Here is a 22436-nt window from a genome sequence, read left to right as displayed (position 1 = left end):
TGTGAGCTGTATGTAAATTTGAAGTCTCCTATTTTTATGAATGGGTAATACAGCCTCTTGAGCCTGAGTAAGTTTGGTTACCTCCAAGTAAGTGGATACTTGTATTCCAGTTGCTTCTAAACTCCTTAAAAATGAACCAAATATACATAGTAAATACAATTACATTCTTTTTAAAAAAAGATTGTTATTTATTTATTTGACAGAGAGAGATCACAAGTAGGCAGAGAGGCAGGCAGAGAGAGAGGGAGAGAGGAAGCAGGCCTCCTGCTGAGCAGAGAGCCTGATGCGACTCAATGCGGGACTTGATCTGAGGACCCTGAGATCATGACCTGAGCTGAAGGCAGAGGCTTAACCCACTGAGCCACCCAGGTACCCACAATTAAATTCTTAAAAAAAACCCCAAAAAACCAAGTCCCTGTAAGTCTACTGTAAACCAAAGAAAAAAATAATTTGAGGTGAAAGTCTGGATTTTCATCAGCTGTTTTGAATGTGAGTATACATATTTTCAACGTGAGAGAGAGAGAGTGTGTGTGTATAAAATGTAAAGCTTAGAATTTGAGGGTTTGTAAGGAGATCTACTAGGATGCCCTTTAAATAAATAAATGAAGAGAATAGATTTTGAACTCTGAAACACTCCGCATAATATCTCTTGCTCTTTTTTAGGTACTGAAAGGACCCCCCCCCCCCAAAGTAAGGGACCACTGCTTTAGTCCTTTAGCCTCTTTTTGCAGATAGGAAAATGAGGCCAGTGACTGAAGGTCAAATTGCTAATTAGTGGCAGAGCTGGGATTAAAACTCAAGTCTCTTTCCCAGGTCACTTCTTTATTCAATTATAACGACAATCCTTAGGCACATTATTTTGATTCTGAAAAACACATTAATCTACTATATACATAATTGGTACTTAATTAGCACTCAAATATTTGAAGACATTTGGGTTTACATTTCTTATTTAAAATGAATGGTATTCAAAAATTTGGCACAGGAGTTCTGTTTTCTATTTTAAAAATTATTAATTTTTTAAAAAGATCCTAATGTTTGGTAACACAAGATCGTATTATAAGGTTTTTTTTTTTTGAAGATTTTATTTATTTATTTGACAGAGATCACAAGTAGGCAGAGGCAGGCAGAGACAGATGAGGAAACAGACTCCCCGCTGAACAGAGAGCCTGATGTTGGGCTCAATCCCAGGACCCCGAGATCATGACCTGAGCTGAAGGCAGAGGCTTACCCCACTGAACCACCCAGGCACCCCTAGATCACATTATTCATAAACCATTTTATTTAACAGTTATTTGATGTTGAGAGGAAAATTGTGGTTGGAACTCTGGGCCAATACCTGTATTTTTCTGATTCTTTCTTTAATGTTAACGAATACTACGTCCCAACAGAAATACTTTCCTCGTCTAAAAGGGAATCTGTCTGTTCATGTGTATTATAAATACTTTGTTTTCAGAAGAAATAAATACAACCAAGTTGTTATTTATAATACTGTATATTTGGGGCGCCTGGGTGGCTCAGTGGGTTTAGCCGCTGCCTTCGGCTCAGGTCATGATCTCAGGGTCCTAGGATGGAGTCCCACATTGGGCTTTCCGCTCAGCAGGGAGCCTGCTTCCCTCTCTCTCTTTCTCTCTGCCTGCCTCTCTGCCTACTTGTGATCTCTCTCTGTCAAATAAATAAATGAAATCTTAAAAAAAAATAAAATACTGTATATTTATTATTAGTGTCACTTTTGTGAGATTTTGAAAAAGTCGCACTTAAACAGGGCAATTATCTATAGTAAGAATTTAATTCTCACTAACTACTCCTTCACATACCCTTCCTGTATGATAAGGCACATAGATCATTTGTTTTCAGACTTTACTCTCTTGCAGCTTTTCATACCAGAGCAATTCCGTATAGAGTATTCAGATTTCATTTGACCTTTCTACTAAATAAAATTTTTATATTTTCATTATTTATTCGCCACTCAAATACTGATCATACGATATATGCCAGGTGCTGTGCTACGTACTTAGGCATACCATCAAGATCTTAACAGTCCCTCCTTCATTGGACACCATGTACTGTTCCTTTGTATTATGGAATAGACTCTAGTGCAGGATTTGCATGTTGGACTCTCTCGGGTCTTCTCTCAAATAGATATGTGAGCTTTGCCACTCATGTTTCTAGGATTTGGAGGTAAAATATTGTAAACACTTTCCTTGACCATTATGGGTTGAGAGTGTCTGGTATTCTGGTTCATTGAATATTAATAGATACTTCTAGTTGGGAGAATGCCAGATGAACTTTTAAATCTCAAATTCTGGTGCAGATAACAAAGTTAGTGTGCTTTCTTTTGTATTGCCTTATATGAAGATTGACTTTCAACAATAGGCTTACTTTTCCCAATAAATAATTAGTACTTTAATGGTAGAAGGGAAGTATTGTTGATGAGACATTTCCAGCCTTGAAGCTACTCACATCTGAGTTGTTTTAAACTCTTGGAGAAAAGTGACAAAAAGCCTGTCAATTGGCTCATGTTGATATACGATTCTAAACTCTCAGTTGAGCCTTTACTTGAGCAATCCTACTGCTTTCCTTGAAATACGTGTTTTCTCTTCTTTTTTTCCTTTGTTCCCTTTCTTTTCCTATTGCTGTTCTAGACCTGATACTACCATTCTTCCTTAAAGTTCTAGTAAATAGGGGTGCCTGGGTGACTCAGTGGTTTAAAGCCTCTGCCTTTGGCTCAGGTCATGATCTTGGGATCCTGGGATCGAGCCCCGCATCAGGTTCTCTGCTCGGCAGGGAGCCTGCTTTCCCCTCTCTCTGCCTGCCTCTTTGCGTACTTGTGATCTCTGTCTGTCAAAATAAATAAATAAATCTTAAAAAATATATATAAAGGTCTAGTAAATAGTGGTGCCTGGGTGGTGCATAGTCTTGGTTTCTGCTCAGGTTGTAATCTTAGGGTTGTGACATTGAGCCCCGAGTTGGGCTCTGTGCTCAGTGCAGAGACTGCTGTATGCTCTCTCTCCCTCTCCCGGCTGTGTTCACACACACTCTCTCTCCCTTTCACTCTCTCTAAAATACATAAATCTTTTAAAAAAGTGAAGTTCTAGTAAATAAAGTTCAGTAGGACTCTGCTTATTATGTAAGTTCTCAGAGCTGTTACCATTCTGAGGTACATTCTCAGTCTCCAGAAGGGTGATGCTGGATGCAACTTAATCCAAACTTGCATGACATTATGGAACACCATCCTCCCCTCTTCCCTATCGAGGAATACCTGTTGATTTATATAGAACTCAGTTTGGGAAATGGGGGTCTGTACTCTGTTTTTCTTCTTGTTTATTTCTCAATACAGCTTTGATCTGACTTCTTAGGTATCAATGGCCTAATAATCCAGTGAATTCTCAGAACTGGACCCCATCTGTTATTCATGGATACTTCTCTGGAGCCTTGTACATTACCTGTTACCAAGTGAGGGGATTAGGGAAGTGATTGTTGAATTGTATAGCCACTCATGTTCATAATTAGTGGATGGGAAGGGAAAGAATACTGCCATTTAGGTGGTGAAGGCAGACAAGATGATTTGATGCATTAATTTCATTTCATTTTTAATGGACTTTCATGTTTATTTTTCTATATCTTACAGATTTTGTATAAACTTAACCTATATTTATGCAATCATAGAATTTTTTAGATTAAATTTGGTTCCTAGCTATAGAACACAAAAAGCTATCATGCATTAAGAATATCAGTTGTAGGGGTGCCTAGGTGGGTCATTTGGTTAAGTGTCTGCCTTCAGCTCAGGTCATGATCTCTGCATCTGGGATCGAGCTCCAAGTCAGGTTCCTGGCTCATCAGGAAGTCTGCTTCTCCCTCTGCCCCTCCCTGCTGCTTATGCTCTCTCTCTCTGTGCCTCTCTGTCTTAAATAAAATCTTAAAAAAGAATATCCGTTGTAGGCAGATGGTTAAAACTTAACATAGGTAAAAATTAAGTGTTTACTTTTATATTGAATTTCAGTGTTTATAAAAATACTCCCCCCATGCCAGTGTGTTACGTATTATACATAACTACAGCAATAACAGTATTTACCCTTTTTTCCTCTCCTTCCCTGGGCCATAACTTTGATGTGCTTTGAGAAGACCCTTGCTTCAACTCTGTGGCAGCCAGGTCAAGTCAAAAGTCTTGTGCGAGTGAGTGTGACAATGACCACCCTTTGTCTTGTCATAAATACTCTCCATTACTGCTGTCTACCTTCCTAATTTTCTAGAAATCGTATAATATAATCTATTTTCCTTAATTAATGCAATAGAAAAGAAAAAAGAACAAGAAATAAGATATGAAGCAACTTGCCCATGGGGCAGACATTAGATAATGGCTGAGATTAGAACCAGGAGCCCAGTCTCTCTCTGCCTTGTTTACCTTGAGTGCTGTAATCCATCTTCTTCTCTGGAAAGTGGCTGAATCGCACCAGAGGACTGGGCATCTGTGAGTTTAAGAGAACTTTGGAGTGTCCTGTTGGTAAAATAGGCTGGGCCAGACTGTAGGGCAGAGCCTCACTGATGATGACTGTCAGTGTTTATACTTGGTGTGTGGTCATTACCAGGCTTCCAGAACATGTGTTGGACATAATTTATATGGCATATTTTTTCCCTCAAGAAGACTGAGAACCTTTTTGATTTTACTAATAGCACTTTTGTATCTCTTAAATAATTTATATTCACTGTAGAAACTTTAGGAAGAGCACTTCCCCCACACCAAAAAAAAATCCGTAATCACACTGAGCCAAGATATGAGTAGGAATATCTTAGTAAATTTCATCTTCATTCTGAACAGGTTACTGGTCTCTTTGCTTCTCTTTTATTACTATATACTAAAGGGGAAAAAATGTACTACTTAGCCAAGGTATAAAAGCCATCTATCTACTCACTGTTCTTAAAGGCATACACATAGAACAAAGAAGATTTTCTTCTCAGGTGGATCTCCATATACAGGGAAATAACAATACTTAAAGCCCTGGCAAGCCCTAGTGTTCCTTGGGATTCTTTGAAGAGACCAGAAGCTCTAACTTCACTCTGCTCATCAGGCCATAAATTAACTGGGAATGAAAAGCTGTGGTCACTTTTTCTTCCATAATAAGAACTGCAAGTTTCCTTATGGTTGCATCCAACTTTAAATTAGTTTCCAGCTCAGTGACAAGATGGACTTGAACTGTAAAACTAATTTTAAGTACCTTGACATGGAAGGTAAACATTAGAGATAAAAAAAAGGTGTTATACATTTTGGAAGAGAGATCTTTAAAGGTAGGAGTGAAAAATTGCTTAATGAAACTAGGAAGTTATTTTGAGACAAACTTAAGTCTTCTAATTTTCCTTCTTTCCTCCCGTTTGGAATCAGTTCAGATTTTAAGAATGTGTTATATAAAATGTGGACAAATTTTTTTAAAATGATAGTTCCATTAATTTGGAAATATGAATATATTAGAGTAGAATTACTACAATAACAACAACCTTTGTCCATTATTGTAATGGAAATGCTAGCATGCTCCTGGGAGCTTGGCATTTTCAACAGCTTACAAGCTCTCGCCAAAAGTCTAGGGTTTTTGTACACGTTGAATGTGCCAAGCTTCCAGGAGCATTATATTTCCATTACAATCATGACGATAGCAGGCATTCCATACAAGGAATACTTGTGGTGGTTAACATATATTGTCAGTTCTACTCCTTACAGCAGTCCTGGAAGATAGGTATTATTAATCCCTTTTAACAGATGAAAAAAAAAAACAAGGCTAAGTGACTTGTCTGAAGTTATTTAATGCAGATGTGTTTAATTGGAAGGAAATTCTGAAGTACTACCTCACCTGTTATCCTCACATGTTATCCTGTATTTTCTGTTGCCTCTGACTTTTTCATACAGGCAAAAAATATTTTACTAAAGTCGTTGCATTATTTTTTTCATTAATTGGTTTTTTTTTAAAGATTTTATTTATTTATTGGACAGAGAGAGATCACAAGTAGGCAGAGAGGCAGGTGGGGGCGGGTGGGAAGCAGGCTTCCTGCTGAGCAGAGAGCCCAACGTGGGGCTCAATCCCAGGACCCTGGGATCATGACCTGAGCCCAAGGCAGAGGCTTTAACCCACTGAGCCACCCAGGCACCCAGTTGGTTGTTTTGAATACACAAAGAATCATCAGTTATGAGGAATCCATGGTACATTGTGAAATGATCTCTTAGTAAAAGTAAATACCCTTTTTAATTTTTAAGTTTTAATTTAGATTTTGAATGAAGGCTTTTCTTAAAGTAGGATGTTGTAGTTATAAGTATTAACAATTAGTACATTTTTTTTGTTACACTGGAATTTAAAAAAAAATTTTTTTCTTTCTTAATGCTGAGACCAATTTAATATCCCATACCTGACTTTGTGGACTGGGGAGCATATAGGTTACATAATAAGCTAGAAATGGTCTACATTCTTTATAATGACAAGGTATATATTCTTTCCTGTTCTGTTTACTTTGCTCACTTAAGTGTATTTTGACTAGAAAAGACTTGTTTAGGCTATAATTCTAATCATCTCCATCATTGGTTCCCCAGGCCAGCAGCAGCAGCAGCAGCAGCAGCAGCATCACTTGGGATCATAAAATGGGGCCCAACAATCGCTAGGATAACAAGTTCTCCAGGTGATTCTGATGCACATTTCAATTCGAGAAGCCCCATTCTATATGTCCCACATACCAAGAGCCTAAGAGGATTTGTGCATTCTTTCATCTAACAAATGCTTCTTAAGTTTGCTTCAGGGTAGTCCTCTGTGATGGAAATGCCATAGATCCTGCTGTCTTAGATGATGTCACAGACCTCTGTTGCTAGTTTAATGCAGTGTAAGAGGGGAGTGGACTCTAAATTAGAGATAACTGTTAGTTAAGTTTAAAGTATCCTGGGCTTGGGGCCAAAGCTTTTAGTTATTTGTGACTTTTGCAGGGCAGGGCAAGCACATCTTGAAGAGCCCCATCACTTCCTTCACTGACACAGTTACAAAGGGCCAGGCTTGTCTGGGAGTTGTTGTGGATCTTTGGGCTACAGAGATAAAAGACAGTGCCCTGCCTCCAAGGGTCTTAAACCTTAACCGGCTTACTATCTGGATCTGTTAGTTTGCCTCCTTTCATCCCTTTAGATCATTTATGTGTTGGTGTGGAGAGTTTTTACATGTGCATATTTATCACTTAGGTTATAGAAACCCATGTTCCTAACAGTTTTTCAGAGCCCTCCTTATTAATTCAGAGTGTCTTTTACTGCTACCTCTCAGAGACAACCTCAGCTTGTAAAAAGGGGAGTATGATCATAGCCTACTTTGCAGGATGGTTGTGAGAGCTAAGTGTGTCCTAGTCTGGGCCTTGGGCATTAGGAATTGGGTTAGGGCCAAGATGTGGGGGCTCATGCTGGGATTGAGGGCTTGGGCCCAGAGCTTCAGGGTGTGGGTGGAGAATTTTGACCACTGAAGCTTGCGTTCTCCCCTCCTTGTTCTGAGTACACTTTTTCTCCTTAGCTCTTGGCTCTGGTAAACAGAATTAGTCTCTAGAGTTTCCCCTTTACCTTCCTCTCCTAAAGCAAACAACCAAGCATTTCTAAAGGTGGTTTGGCTGTAAGCAACAACAGGAAATAGACAGGTGAAAAGGATGTTCTGTCCTCTCCTTGATCCCTGGACCTTGGGAAGTAAGACAAAGGTGTGTAGAGGTGCTAAGAGTTGGTGTTTGGACATCAAAGGGCTCTAATAAACTTAATTTGTACTTCTGAAGTTGAAGACCCAGGTGAGAGACCATGTGGGGGAGGGGAAGAGGAGGAATCACTGAATGGTAGGGGTGGCATTTAGGAGTTGGGGGCTATGCAGATGGAGCAAGGGAGCTGGTCTGATCTGGCCTTTAAGAAGGGTGGAAGGCTAGAACTACTTTGCTTGTATTAGAAAAGGTTGGGACCCAAGAAAGTAGAATTTAGAAGATAGGACAAATAATGAAAATTCCTAAGCACTGTGCAACTTTACAGTTGTGCAGATAAGTCAAATTCTGCCTAATTTTGTTTATACCCCTTCCCATCCCTCCCATTCTGAGGCTAGACAGTGTTTGCTTCCCTAAAATATACATGTTAAAATACAGAAATGCATTCTGGAAAATTAGTTCTGCCCTTCAAGATTTGGCAGGACAAGGAATGATGTGTTGGTTTTTTGTTTTTTGTTTTCGTTTTTTTTTTTTAATTCAGTGCATTCTCTTTAAACTAATGCTCCTTCTAGGTGCTTATTGCAGGTAGCTAAATTAATGGTAAGTGTTTTTTCTTTAGAAATAATTTTAAATAATTATTGCCATTCATATCTAATAACACAGTTATTGTGATCATATGGATCCTTATATGAAATGGTGCAAGAATATACATTAACTAGAAAATAAAAGCGATGCTGAACAGAATGCCGCTGGGAGCTTTTGGTTGGACCCATCCAGTGCACGCTCCGTAAATTTTTATGTTGTTTATATGGTGTGCTGTGGGTTACAGTCTGGTCTTTGCATTAATTTGCCATTGTCTTTCTCTCAAATATTAATGAGGTGTAGGAGTGATTCCATCCCAGATAGACATTTTTAAGGTGAACTTAAAAATAAAGCTTTTCCTTTAAAAAATAATTTTTGTGGAAGACGGAAACTGCTTCATTAGTGATTGCCGGCAAAAATCTCCTAATGTCTTTCTATAAGCTGTTTAAGCTTAGTATTAGAAATGAGGGCTAGAGAATTTAATTAGCCAGCTTAGAGGATGCAGTCTCTCTAATTTAGGGTTTCCCTTTGAGAAAATTATGTAGTTGTAGAAGGAATATCATACTTTAGACAAGTCAGTTTTTGAGTTGTTTAGTGCCGCCATCTTGGGCTCTCCATCACATCTGTGTCACCGATCAGGAAACTGTGCTTGATTTGAATTAGATTTTTTTGTTTTTAAATTGATAATTGCAACATGGCATGTTGTTGGGTTGTGTGCGGTATTTATCAGACTTAGGAAAGGTGAAAGTTAGGTGTTTGGAGGCAATGATTAACTCATCCGTTTTACCAAGGGGACACATAATCAGCTATTAGTTACTCTGCATTTAGCCAATATAATGGGTTTAGTCAACCAGTGAATACTTTGTTATGCGAGTGTTAAATGTTAACACTTTTGCATTTTTAGACTTAGCTTAAAAAAATTAATAATACAGAAAAACCTCTCATAACCCTTACCACCCTTTCAGCCATAACATTACATTGCCTTGGTTTCTGCCTTTTAATTTCCCCAGGGGTTCTTTTTATTTAGGAAAAGGGTGAAAGATGTATTTGTGTAAGTACTACACCAGTGCTTCTGTTAAATCCTTTTCAACAAAGAATATGTTACTTGAGCGCCTCCTGCACAGGGTGCATATTTTTCTGAAAAGAATGTACCCTGAAAGAAGTAGTTTTTAGTGTGTGTTTATTTCATGTCTGCCAGTTTGTTTTTGCTTAGAAATTTTCTAATGTTTTGCATTTGTTGCCATTTTTCGGTTAACTGAATGTATGTATGTATGTATGTATGTATGTATATACACACGCATACACACACACAAAATAGCCAAACTTTAGAAATTCTTTGTGTATTTTAAAGCAGTTGTCTTTTCAGTCTGGTGTCACACATCTTCTAGTCCCCTTTAAAATGCTGCGGAGGATCCAACTTTAGATAGGAAAATCAGTTTTCAGGGAAAGTTCATTTTAGAATATCAGTGATGGAGTAAATATTTGCTTTCTAGAAACTTTAATCTTGTTAATGTGAGATTAATGTAGATGATATGAATATGTGTTCATGGGTGAGAAATTTGCCCCTTAAGTGTTTCTCTGCTGAGTCTAACTCACTACTGACCAGGTGCAAGTAATGCCATTGAAAAATGATTTGATGAAGAGTATTTTTTTTTTCCATTTCTTAGCAACACATTATAATTGCAGTTTTTGGTCTTTCTGATTCATTTTTAATGATTGAGGATCCCACATCTCCTTTGCTTATGAGGATTATGCCTATTACTGTTTGAAATTAAAGCTGAGAAAAAAAAACCTATTCACCAAATAACAGTAATAAAGTTGTTAACATACCTTTAATAATAAAGAATATACCTTTATGAACAAAATAACTGTAGCCCCCAAGCAAAAGATATTTTAGTGGAAGAGGTGTCTTTGTATTACATTTTTTGAAAATCTTCATAATGTCTGTCTTTGTGGAAAGAGCTGGATTTTCCTGTCCCTGTGTTCATTTTGTTGTGATATCACACATCCTGTAGCCTCTGGAAAATTTAAATGTACGCTTGGGAGGGAGAGTTTAAAAGGTCAGTGACATCTAGGTAGAATTATGGGGAAAAAATGATCTTTAAGAACCCATGAAAGAGTTTTGGGGACCACATTTTGAGAATCGCTGCATTATAACATTGTAGAAATGTGTATGGGTACTAAAACAAAATAAATCTCTCCCCTATTGTTTTCTGGTTTCTCTGTGTATAAAGTAATACTTATGCACAAAATTAACTGTGTGCTGGTGGAACTTCATTGAAAAATGGGGAAGGAAAGCTGAATTAAACAAAGGTGTAACTGACTCTGAAGATGTTTGGTTTTGTTGTCAAACAGCAGCGATCCCTCTAGTGTCATCCGGCTCACTTACCTCAGACATTTTCAGTGGCCACGCTTATGTCACAAGCCATTTCTCACGCGAGACCTCCAGCCCCCCTCCAAGATTCCAGTAGCAAAGATTAAAAAAAAAAAAAAGTGTTGTACATGAAGGGAATGTGTCCTACACCCCTCCTCTGTTCTCCAGCTGGGAAGGGAAGGAAAGAGAAATAAAATTTAATGAGCACTTTTACTATGTGCCAGGTGCTTTACATCTGTTAATTCATTTAAATCCTCAAAACAACCCGAGGAGGTGTTTCTAGCCACATTTTGCAAATGAATAGAGGAAGACTCAGAGAGGTTAAATAACGTGTCCAGAGTACACAGCATTTAAGTGAGAGAGCTTGGCGGGAATCAAAATGCCTCTAACTACCAAAGCTTCTACAGTGCCGTGCCTTGATTTTTGCTTTGTTTTTCTTTGGTCCGGAGATTGAGAATGTGGATACAAATGTTTTTTGGGGCTCACTGATAAAACCTGATGGTGATGAGACAATTTGCCCTGTGAGGTTTGCTCTTATGGGATAACTGTCTTTGACAGATTGTATTTTGGAAAGTCAAGTAAATACGTTTAAGATAAAAAGCATTAAAAAAGTTCATGTATTTTTTTTTACATATTTTTACATAAGAAAAGGTTTATGTAATTTTTTTCAGTTTTAGTTCTTTGAAAATTAATTGCCCATGTTTTACTACGAAGTGCAGAATTGCCCCTTTCTTTGTCTTCAGTTCTGTCATACAGAACAGTTAACTATACCAGAAAGAGATTTTGTATTTGTGAATCTACAACAGTGGGTCATCAAAGTTTACCTGAACTCCAGAAAGGCAAAATCCATTTTTAGGAGCATTATTTTGTTTCAGAAACCCAAGAGACAAAATCAGCTGTGGGTAGGGAGTAAGGGCTGGAGGAAAGGGCTGTCTAGGCAGTTGAGGGAGGAGTATTCTTGTTTCCTCTGTGGGTGCTCTGGCATGATTTAGTACCAGCTGAGAGTAAGTTGGGATTTCAAAGGTTTCTCAAATCAGGAGGACCACACAATCCTAAAAGGAGGCCTGATGAAATTCCTGCATACTGACTTAGTATTGCATAGTCTTATAAAATAACATACCAGCTCTTACTTATGTGTATGTAATTTTCCTTTATTTAAAGTGAAGTCAATCACCTCTAGCAACATCACATATCCTAATCTAAAGGTAAAATGGGGGAGCCCCCATACAAATAACCCCAGAGTATTGAATAGCTGCCACAAAACTAGTCAAATTAGAGGTACAGCTGGCCTGAGGGGAAAGAATTTTCTATGAAAAAGACTAACTGTATGGGAGAGGAGATCTTGTGATGGCTGACAGTGGAAAAAAGTAACAAAAAGCCCACTTAAAAAAATACTGTCTCCTGCAGATGCCTGTTATAGGGAGTGTTGCCCCCGTCACTTGGTAACACCAGATGGTCAGCTGATTAGGGTGGCAAGGTAGAACTTAAGACATTAGAAAATCTTTCTAAAAAAAATGGTTGGAATTTTTAAAGGAGTTTGGATACTTGAAAGATGTCTAGAATTGCTTAGAAAATGAACATTCATGAAATATCTTAATCTTTGGGGTGCCTGGGTGACTCAGTGGGTTAAGCCTCTGCCTTTGGCTCAGGTCATGATCCCAGGGTCCTGGGATCCAGCCACATCGGGCTCTCTGTGCAGTGGGGAGGCTACTTCCCCCTTTCTCTATGCCTGCCTCTCTGCCTAGTTGTGATCTCTCTCTCTCTGTCAAATAAATAAGTAAAATCTTTAAAAAATTTTTAATCTTTGATGATATCAGATTAAGTGTTACTCTGTAAGATGTGTATATGTTTATATGTGTGCTCGCACATATCCCCTTGAATTAAATTGGCAGTCACAATATTCTATAATTTACTTTTTAAAAGACTGTATGAGATTAATAAATATTTGTTGTAATGAAGCTGAATAATAACTTTTACCTTTGGCATCATTTCATGATAGCAGCATTCAATATAGTTTACTTCTTTCTAACTTAACATCTGAAACAGTTTTTCTGTAAAACTGTGTGAAGGATTCATCACTTTTCTTTTTTTCTTCTTTTTCTTTTTTTTAAAGATTATTTATTTATTTATTTATTTGACAGAGAGCAATCACAAGTAGATGGAGAGGCAGGCAGAGAGAGAGAGAGAGAGGGAAGCAGGCTCTCTGCTCAGCAGAGAGCCCGATGCGGGACTCGATCCCAGGACTCTGAGATCATGACCTGAGCCGAAGGCAGCGGCTTAACCCACTGAGCCACCCAGGCGCCCCATAAGGGGCTCTTCTTTGGTAGTTAAATCAGCCTGTTTTGAAGCACCTGTTAAGTTATCCCCTTACAGACTAAATACTAACTAGTCTGGATCTTGGATCTTCAATTGTCTTGACTTTGCCTGTGATTGGAGAAGTTCTCCAATATTACTTTCATGGAGAGACAAAGATGTTGACTTTGGTGGACTAGGAAAGATGATAAGCTGGGAAGGATCAATTTTATAAATGGTCAATTTATGATAAATCTTTCCCCATAGCGATTACTGGTTTCTTTGTACACTATATGTATGTTACGGGTGGAAAATACTGAGATCCCTTGCACTAAACGTACAGAATATACTTGAGAACTTTTTGAATTGTCTTGTATGATCCACTGTTTGTTTTATCTATCTTAATCTGTGCCTGTCCTGTGGATTTTAAATTACTGTATGCTTATAGTACATCTGGTATATAACAAGGTAAGTTTCCCTTATTATTCTTCACCTTTGAAATTTTCTTGGGTGTTTACTTTTTCTGCGACATTCCTTATGGGGAAAAAAATCATTAAAAATTTTTAAAAATACGATTTTAGCATCACTGTGTATCTTTAATTCTTGTTTTCAAAAAAGTTCTTGACTGAAAGAGGTAAAGGAGACTGGAATACTCATTCTGAAACAGATAATCCCTTTGTAAGAAAAACAAAATATATCATATTACAATAAATTTCTTGTCATGAAGTTTAATAGTAACTTTAGGGATTGTTCTTTTTAAATTTATTTATTTGGTAATGATTATTACCACGTTTCTCTTTCCACTATGTTACTATATATGAATTATTAGGATGAAATTATATTACTCTGAAAGATTTTTTTGAGTAGTGAGTACTCTCTGGCCTGATTATCATCCCTTGAGGAAGATAGTAAGTAGGGTTCAGGTGCCCCCCCCCAACCTGTGAATCTTAGGCATCATCTGGCTGTCATTGTCATGTTCTATGTCTGCCATCCCTCTCAGGTTCCAAACCCACATGGTAAAAATCTTTCTCTTTGTGAATGAAGATGGTGACCTACTCAGTGAACTTTAGTCAAGTAGCATAGATAGTGGAAAGCTGAAAGAGAGCCAGAGGCTTCCTTTTGGAGATTAGGTTTCTGTCAGGTACCCAAAATCTTGAGGTAGATCAGTGTCCAGAAGTTTCCCCAAGTGATCTCCTTTAGTCCTTACCTCTGAATTTGGCTATCAGAGAAAGAGGTGAAACTAAGGGGAAGTCCCTCCCCCCTCCCCCAAATTTAGGATTAGCTTTCTAAATATTTATAGAAACGTAAAGAGGAAGTTTTGTCCACCGGCCACACAGGCCAGGACTGACTGCTGGCAGTGTGGTGGGAGGCAATTTTTAGAAGTCTGTGAGCTCTTTCTATGGCTATCCAAGGGTTGGGGGCGGGGGAGGTTGTTGCGTGTGCGGGGTCAATGTCCCGTGTCTGGACCATTATAAGCAGTGGCCACATGGCTTGTTGGTCAGGGAGGATGTGGAGGATTTGTGTGTTGTTCTAAGTTTAAGTTGCGAAGCCCCTTTCCATTTGGTGATTTTGTATACTCGTGTGCGCGCGTATTTGCATTGCTGTGTGTGAACCTATTTAACAAACTTACATGTGTATCAGCTTATTGTGAGTTACTTAGACTGTGGTATGTATGAGATCTGATGGGCTTTGCAGTTCCACCAGTAGACATTGCTAATGGACATTGCTGTATTGGGGCATATGTCATGCATGTTACATAAAGGATTATTAAATAAACAAATTTATCCTATCAATGTGTGTGAAAAATCCACCCCAGAGTTGAATTTTTGGTTGGAGGATGCTTGTGTCTGCCTGGAATAAAGGTGGAGGGAAGGGAGAGTTTGTTCAGTAGAAAACCAAGCTGGCCTACTCTACTTGGAAAAGTTTAAAAAAGAAAAGGAAGAAAACCACTGATTTTTGTCTGGTATACCACAGTTTGGAGTAATTATGGCTTATTAGTGCTGTGAACTAACAACTTCCTGTAGGTGTGATGGCGGTATATTGCTATAAGTGGTTTTGTATGGCTATGTCAAATACTTCAGCATGTCTGTTGAATACCATTTCTTTTTTTACCTGTAAGATGTGGAGAAGGGGAGGTGCGGAGGATGTTTGAGTGGCCTGAATGTTTTTACTTGAAAATAAAAACTGTCATTTTTTTTTCTTGGAGCTGTCAAGTACTACGCATTTCAAAGAATTAGAAATCCTTTATAGCATCTGAAGGCAGCAGCTAAACTCTCTCTTCCCTTTCTCTCACATAGGTTTCCACTTGAGTGGCACAGTGACAGAACCTGCAATACAATCGGAGCCAGAAACTGTTTGCAACGTTGCCATCAGCTTTGATCGTTGCAAGATTACCTCAGTGACCTGCAGCTGTGGAAACAAGGACATATTTTATTGTGCTCATGTTGTGGCACTGTCTTTATACCGCATCCGCAAGCCAGATCAGGTCAAACTGCATCTTCCCATTTCAGAGACTCTCTTTCAAATGAATAGAGACCAACTACAGAAGTTTGTACAGTATTTGATCACAGTGCACCACACAGAAGTTTTGCCAACTGCTCAGAAATTAGCAGATGAAATTCTTTCCCAGAATTCAGAAATCAACCAAGTTCACGGTGAGTTATAGACATTCATTCTGTAGAGTTCTTCTCTTATTCTGTTTCATTTATAAATTCAGTTCTTCTGCATAAAAATGAATTAAATGTGATTTTAGGTCATCAGCATTGCTCTTAAGTAGCCAAGAGAGATTTTAAAAAAAAATTAAATTATTTTTATTACTGAAGTAAAGTTGACATACTTAGATTTTTAAGTTTAGTTTTGCATCCTAAAATATTTCTTTTGAAGTGTTTTGTGTATTCTACTAGATACCAAGCCTTTTGTGCTCAGAAAATTTCTCATTTATTGAAATTTGTCTCTTACACTTTTTCATTTAGGAGAATTTCATCAGATACTAGATACTCATTACAGAAAACACAGACTTAGTCATTTAATTCACTTTTGTCAGCTTTTATCAGTAAACTGACTTGCACATACTCCCAATTTTTTTTTCCTTTTCTTTTAAATTTTATTTTCTAAAGCTGGACATCTCTCTCTCTCTCTTTTTTTCCCTTTCCTTCTTTCCTTCCTTCCTCTCTCACTCTTTCTCTTTTCTCTCCCTTCCCTCCCTTCCTCCCTCTGTTCCTTCCATCCTTTTTTTTTAGTTGGCGGCGGGGGCGGGATGGGGGGAGTGTTAGGCCGAGATAGAGGGAGAGACTCTTAAGTACTTGACTACATGCCCAGCACACAGCCTGACCTGGGGCTTGATCTCACAACCCTGAGATCATGCTCTTAGTTGAAATCAAGAGTCAGACACTTAACTAAGCCACCTAGGCACTCCCAAAGCAGGACATTTCTGACAGGATGCCTCATAGTAAGAAAATAACTTATAATTATTCTTAGAAAAATATTACAACTTGTTCAGAGAGAATTTAGGAAATGACCATCATTGTGTATAAGAAATCTCAAAAATTTTTTTTTTGGATTTTTATACGTGGAACGTTATCTCATTTATTTGTAAACACATTTATCAGCTGCTTATTTTGTGCATCACAAATATGTTGACTTACAAGAATATATGTGCAACTTGTCAGAACTACACCCACCGCCTATTTCATAGGGTACGTTAACACAGGATAAATAATACAGTTAAATTATAGGTTGCTGTGCTTTAAAAATATTTAGACATAATTTTTAAAATATTCAAAAATATATCAAAGAATGTAACATAGTCTTGACTAAGCAGCTCTTGGGCCCATCATTTTTACATTTCTTTACATTTTACATTTCTTTGGTTATATTGATGAGATATAGGACCAGTCTCTTAACTCTATTCTTTTAGGTTTCTTCAAAGTCATTAATTTTGGTGAATATAAATGTTTAAGGAAAGTAAGTTTTAAGATTATTTCTTGAAAACTTTTAAAATTGTGAGATGAAACATATAGAAAAGTGCATAAAATATGAATGTGTAGATTAATAAAGTGAACACCAACACACAGGTTCCAAATAGACTATTCCCAGCACTTGAGAGGGTTCTATATAGCCCCTCTCTTTCACAAGCTCCTTTCTCTTCCCCATGGCAGCCACTGCCTGGTTTTTATGGTAATCATCTGTGGTGGTTTGTGTTTTGTTGTTGACATCATTAAATACTAGTTTCAGTTTTATTGACTTTCATTCAAGTCGTGATTGTAAGATTTATGCCAATTATTTCATGTACCTATAGCTCATTCATTTTCATTGTTCTAAAGCAGCACTGTCCAAAAGAAACATAATATGAGCTGCATGTATAGTTTAAAATGTTCCCATAGTTGGGACGCCTGGGTGGCTCAGTTGGTTGAGCAGCTGCCTTCGGCTCAGGTCATGATCCCAGCGTCCTGGGATCGAGTCCCACATCGGGCTCCTTGCTCAGTGGGGAGCCTGCTTCTCCCTCTGCCTCTGCCTGCCATTCTGTCTGCCTGTGCTCGCTCTCTCCCTCTCTCTCTCTGATAAATAAATAAAATCTTTAAATAAAATAAAATAAAATAAAATGTTCCCATAGCCTATTTAAAAAGAAACAAGTAAGCTAATGTTTTATTTATCTGAGTATTCATAAATAACAATTCAGCAAAAAGTTGACATATTTTACTCTTTTTTCATAGTAAGTCTCTGAAGTCTGCTGTCTTGTCTTATACTTAAAGTATATCTCAAACCACAGCATCTTCACAATGCAAGGGCTTAATAGCCACATGTGGCTAGCTATTAACATTGATGTACCTTATCGTACAGTACAACTCTAGAATATTCTAGCGATGAAAATATCACTGTTTGTCCGTTCCACTGTTTTTGGATCTTGTTTTGAATAGAGCAGCTATTGCAGGCATTATTTTACAAATCTGGTTCTCTAAGATACTTTTAAAATGGTTTTTATGTCAGAGGAACACCCATATAGCCATATTTTTTCTAGTACTCCCCATATTAGGCTCAGCTTTATTAACGTGTGTAAAGGATTTTAGTTAGTAGAGTCTGCCATTGTTAAATAACAGTATTATAACCATCTGTGGCACTGAAGTACTTTTGACCCACCAAAAGCACATGCACTTAAGGACTTTTTCAAGTAATACTCTGCTCTGTCTTATCTTCTGCCTCAGTCTTTTGCTTTTTGAAAATTCAGGCTAGTTTACAGTCATCTCAGAGATTTCTCAGGAGCCTGTGGCTTCTTATTAAATTATTCAGTGGAAGTGAAATAGCATATACCATTTCTTCAAACATTTATATGTTTTCTTTCTTCCTTCCCCCCCCCCTGAATTTATATATTAAATTAGCGTTACATTATTCTCTGAGTTTTAGAGAATAATGAGGTCCACATCAACAATCAGTTGTTTGTTTTGCATGTGTCTTCCTTATTTTGAAGAACAGCAGCATCCAGAATTTCTTATATACAGCTTCAGAAATTCACTTCCATGTTGAAGTAGTAAGACTGACAAATCAATGTCATCTAAAGTTGGTTGCGAGAAGGTGTTCATGTGACATTGTATTTCTTTCACAGTTTCTAAAATTAGAAGAAAAAGTTATCTAAGGAAATAGCAAGGACAGAATGCAGGTTGGCTTTAGGCTTAATGTGATTTTCAAATAACTTTTGTATGAGAGCAGCTTCACAAGAGCAGTGAACTTGAACGGTTTATCCTACCAGCTTCTTCGTCATTTAATTTATCACCGGATTTGCTCCTAGCCTGGAAATGGGCCAATTACATGAGCCACTTCTTGCTTTCCATTGTTGTGTAACAAGTGGTAAAAGTAGAGAGGTAGGAAGCAGGTCATGACCTTAAGTAACAAAATGGAGAGTCTGCTCCTTGGAGGGTCTTATTTTAACTCTTAGACTGATGACTTACTAGAGGGTACGATTAAAAATATTCTTCAGTTATTTGACCATATGATCCCACCTGCCTCCAAACACCTCCAAAGCATTCTCCACAAACTGTAAAAGCAGTACTTTTTAGTATGATCTTTTGGTTGTGTTTTTTCTTTGAGAAGAAAGATGTCTTGAACACAAAGATTTTGGTAAGAGGTAAGTTTTATTTTAAGGAGAAGCATCACTTTTACTTGGCTAGATAAATAGAGTCAGAATAGGATTTAGATTCAGTTATCTTAAAAGGTATCTTAAAGCCAAAGAAGTTAAGCTTATCCAAGTCCTTTTTAGAAGAAAATCATTAATTTGTAAGTAATTACAAACTACATTGATAGTTGGATATTTGTTTTACTTGTGAATATATCCTAATGCTTCTTAAAATTCTGTTGGTTGCTTTTCCTTTTTACAGTTGACCCTTGAACAACATGAACTGCACAAGTCCACTTACACCTTTTTTCCCCCCCAGTAAATATATGTATCATACTGTAAATGTATTTTCTGTTAAAATTTTCTTTTCTCTGGCTTTCTTTATGGTAAGGGTATAGTATATAATACATATATAAAAATGCATGTTGATACTGTTGACATTATTGGTAAGGCTCTCAACAGTAGGCTCTTAGTTAGATTTTGGGGCAGTCAAAGGCTATATGTGGATTTTTGACAGCATGGGGGGTTGGCACTGTAGGGTTACTGTATTTTGAAATATTTTATTTTTACAAGAATTTTATCCTGAGGAATTAAAAGCTTTTTTAAGAAAATATCAGGTACATTATTCCTAATAATTTCTTTTTCAGCTTGGTATTAGAAATTTATAATTGTAGTAGTTTCAAGAGAAACAAACAGAGGAGAATGGGTTAGTGATATCCAAGGTCACAGATTCAGTGAAGATAGTTGAAATATAGCCTTAGTTATTGTAGTAGTAAAGTCCTTTTCAGTAGACTTTTCTTTTGCATTTCTTTGTGTTTTCATAAAATTTCCCTCACATGATTTTGATTAGATTATAAAACTAACTACTATAGGCTAAATAGTGGCTATAAGATAGTTGATGTTAATGGCCCTCCAAGGAGATTGCTGGTTGTAGTTCTGCATTTTTTGTTTGTTTGTTTGTTTTCCAGCAAAATTGTTTGCTTTTAGTTTTATATTCTAATAAAACCTCCCAGCTTCCACAGCCTTAAAAAAGATGCTGGTGTCTTTGCTAAGTACTTTTTGAGAAATTTACTGATTTCCACGTGCTAGTCCATCCTCTTAGTTAACCCTGCCTCTTCTGGTCCTTTATGTTTCCTATTAAAGGAGACGTATTATATAGGTTGCTAAATCAAGGACAGAACATTGAACTTAAAATCTGAAGCCCTAGAATCTATTTTTGTTTCTACTCTGTATTACCTGAGTGACATTGGGTGAAACTCATTTTTTTCCCTCATTTAAAATGGTCATGATCTTCTCTAACAGCATTGGGAGAATTTTAATAAGATATACATATATAATAATAATAATAATAATAATAATAATACAATAAAACTGAGTTTACTTCATGTTTAAGGTAACCAGAAGTACTCATAGAAGAGAGAAGAAACCAGTTGGGGGATGAGTGATATCAGAGTTGGTGGTCATCTTCCTTTCCTCTAACTTTTGGCATGTATTTCTTCTCCTTTTTCTCCTGGGCACTCTGGTTTCAGGGCCGCCCCACCGCAGTGAGCTAGGCTGTACTGGGCACATTCCCACAAAGGACAGACTGAGGGGCTTTCCTTGTCCAGTGTCCAGTGTATAATGTCCAATGACCAGCTGGCATTGTTCCGGACTCGGAACAGTAGTGGGGCCGGGGGTCATTTCATTGACCCTTTCACTTCTAGAGCTTGGGCCAGTCCCAAATGTTGGCTAGACTCCTCCCTGACTTCAGTGTCATGTGCCCAGAAACACCATTTCAGTCACAGAAGTGAAAGCAATATATCCATGTGTCAGATGCAGTTGACACAAGGCATGTAAGATCTCTTCCACCTCTGATTCTATGACTGTGGTGGTGATACTTTTGCAGAGATGCATGAGGCACTTGTATCATGTTGCATATGTGCACCTCCTGTAGTTCTACCCAGGTGTACACTTCTGTGTTGTTGGTCTTTGATGAGACATTTCAATTGTTGGAGTGTGGTTCTAATAAAACCAACAGCACAAATTCCATTCATGCCTGCTACTCCTGCTTAACTTAACTTCAGAATGCCTCTGTGTTCCAGCCATCTTCTGTATCAGTCCATTCAGGCTCTCTTAGAGATTCCAAACAAACAAGCAGACCCACTCAGCAATCCTGTGTTCGTTGTGTGCCTTATTTTTAGTTGATTGTAAACTCCATCAGGGCTGAAACTATGACTTGTGTATCTTGGTACCCTCCCTGAGGACAGTACTTAAGAAGCTGTAGGTGCTCAGAATTTGTTAAACAAAATGTAACACTCATTTTTCATTCCATTTTGTTCTTAGTGGGAACTTGGAGATTTATTTTTGTACACATGCATGTTCCGAATCTAGCAGTAAGTGACAGTTGGAGTTGTTTGATGGAGGCCTTATGCCACATCTTTCTTCCTTTTGTTTCCCTGTGGATGGTCATGTTCAGTGTAATTGGGCTTGCATTAGCAACCGGTTTTTACAAGTATCCTAGGGAGATAATTTGGTCATTATAAGCATATTCTTTCTATCATACAATAGTCAGGCATTGACAGTTGGTGAAACAAAGGTAAGATCTACTGGTGATTAATACAATTTGCAAATACAATCTATAGGAGAGAATTGAATTTGCTGTCCTAAAGTGCACCAGTGTGGAACTTAGAGAAAATTTAAATTAATTTTAAAAAGTATGTTGAAAAAATGTATAGTAGTACAGAATTATATGAAGATAAAAAGACAAATCCTCATTGGCTCCTTCTCCTAACAGCTCCCTCCCTTAGTTTCCAACAGCTCTATTACCCCTCAAAGCAACTGCTGTTGACAGTGCGGTTTGTATTCTTTGAGACAGCTTTCTTCATGCACACATACATAGTTTTAAAAAAACAATTAAAAATATTTTTTCTGCATTTTGCTTTTTTCTCTTAATAGCTGATGGATAGCTTATGTTATTTCAAACATGTTTTAAATGTTGTATATAGTATTCCATAGTATGGGTATACTTAACCATTAACCTACTGAATGATTTTGAAGTTGTTTCTGTTTTCTCCCTACTATATACAGGACAGCTGTGACTTTCCTCTATGCGTGTGCATGTGTGTGTGTTTGTGAATTCATGCAAGTAATTTTGGATAATAGATTCTTAGTAGTAGAAATGCCAGAACAAGTGGTACATGCATTTTTGAGTAATTATTACCCAATTTCCCTCCAGAAATTACTAGGTTTAACTTTACATTTTAATGAAAACTAGATGTTTCTCTAACATAGTTTAATTTTTTTTCCTTTTTTATACAAAATGAATACACAATCATGTATACATGATGGTCTTTACATGAAAAAACACTTCACTTCAGCAAAAGAGAAGTGATCTTAGAACTTAAGTGTCTTAAT

At 37.4% G+C, this 22436-nt stretch overlaps 1 protein-coding gene across 1 annotated transcript in view; it reads left to right on the top strand.

Annotated features, from left to right (window-relative positions):
• ZSWIM6 (zinc finger SWIM-type containing 6) overlaps positions 1-22436 on the top strand; it is a 193281-nt gene that overhangs the window by 107237 nt on the left and 63608 nt on the right. Inside the window, exon 2 of the mRNA XM_045075298.1 lies at positions 15235-15591. Within this exon, the coding sequence (XP_044931233.1) occupies positions 15235-15591 (357 nt within the window). The remainder of the gene's footprint in view (positions 1-15234; positions 15592-22436) is intronic.

The sequence above is a fragment of the Mustela putorius genome, unplaced genomic scaffold (assembly GCF_011764305.1).
Source record: "Mustela putorius furo isolate JIRA1106 unplaced genomic scaffold, ASM1176430v1.1 tig00000145_pilon_pilon_pilon, whole genome shotgun sequence".
Lineage (NCBI taxonomy): Eukaryota > Metazoa > Chordata > Mammalia > Carnivora > Mustelidae > Mustela > Mustela putorius.
The sequence above is the reverse complement of the archived record's forward strand: the minus strand, read 5'-3'. Positions and strand labels throughout refer to the sequence as shown.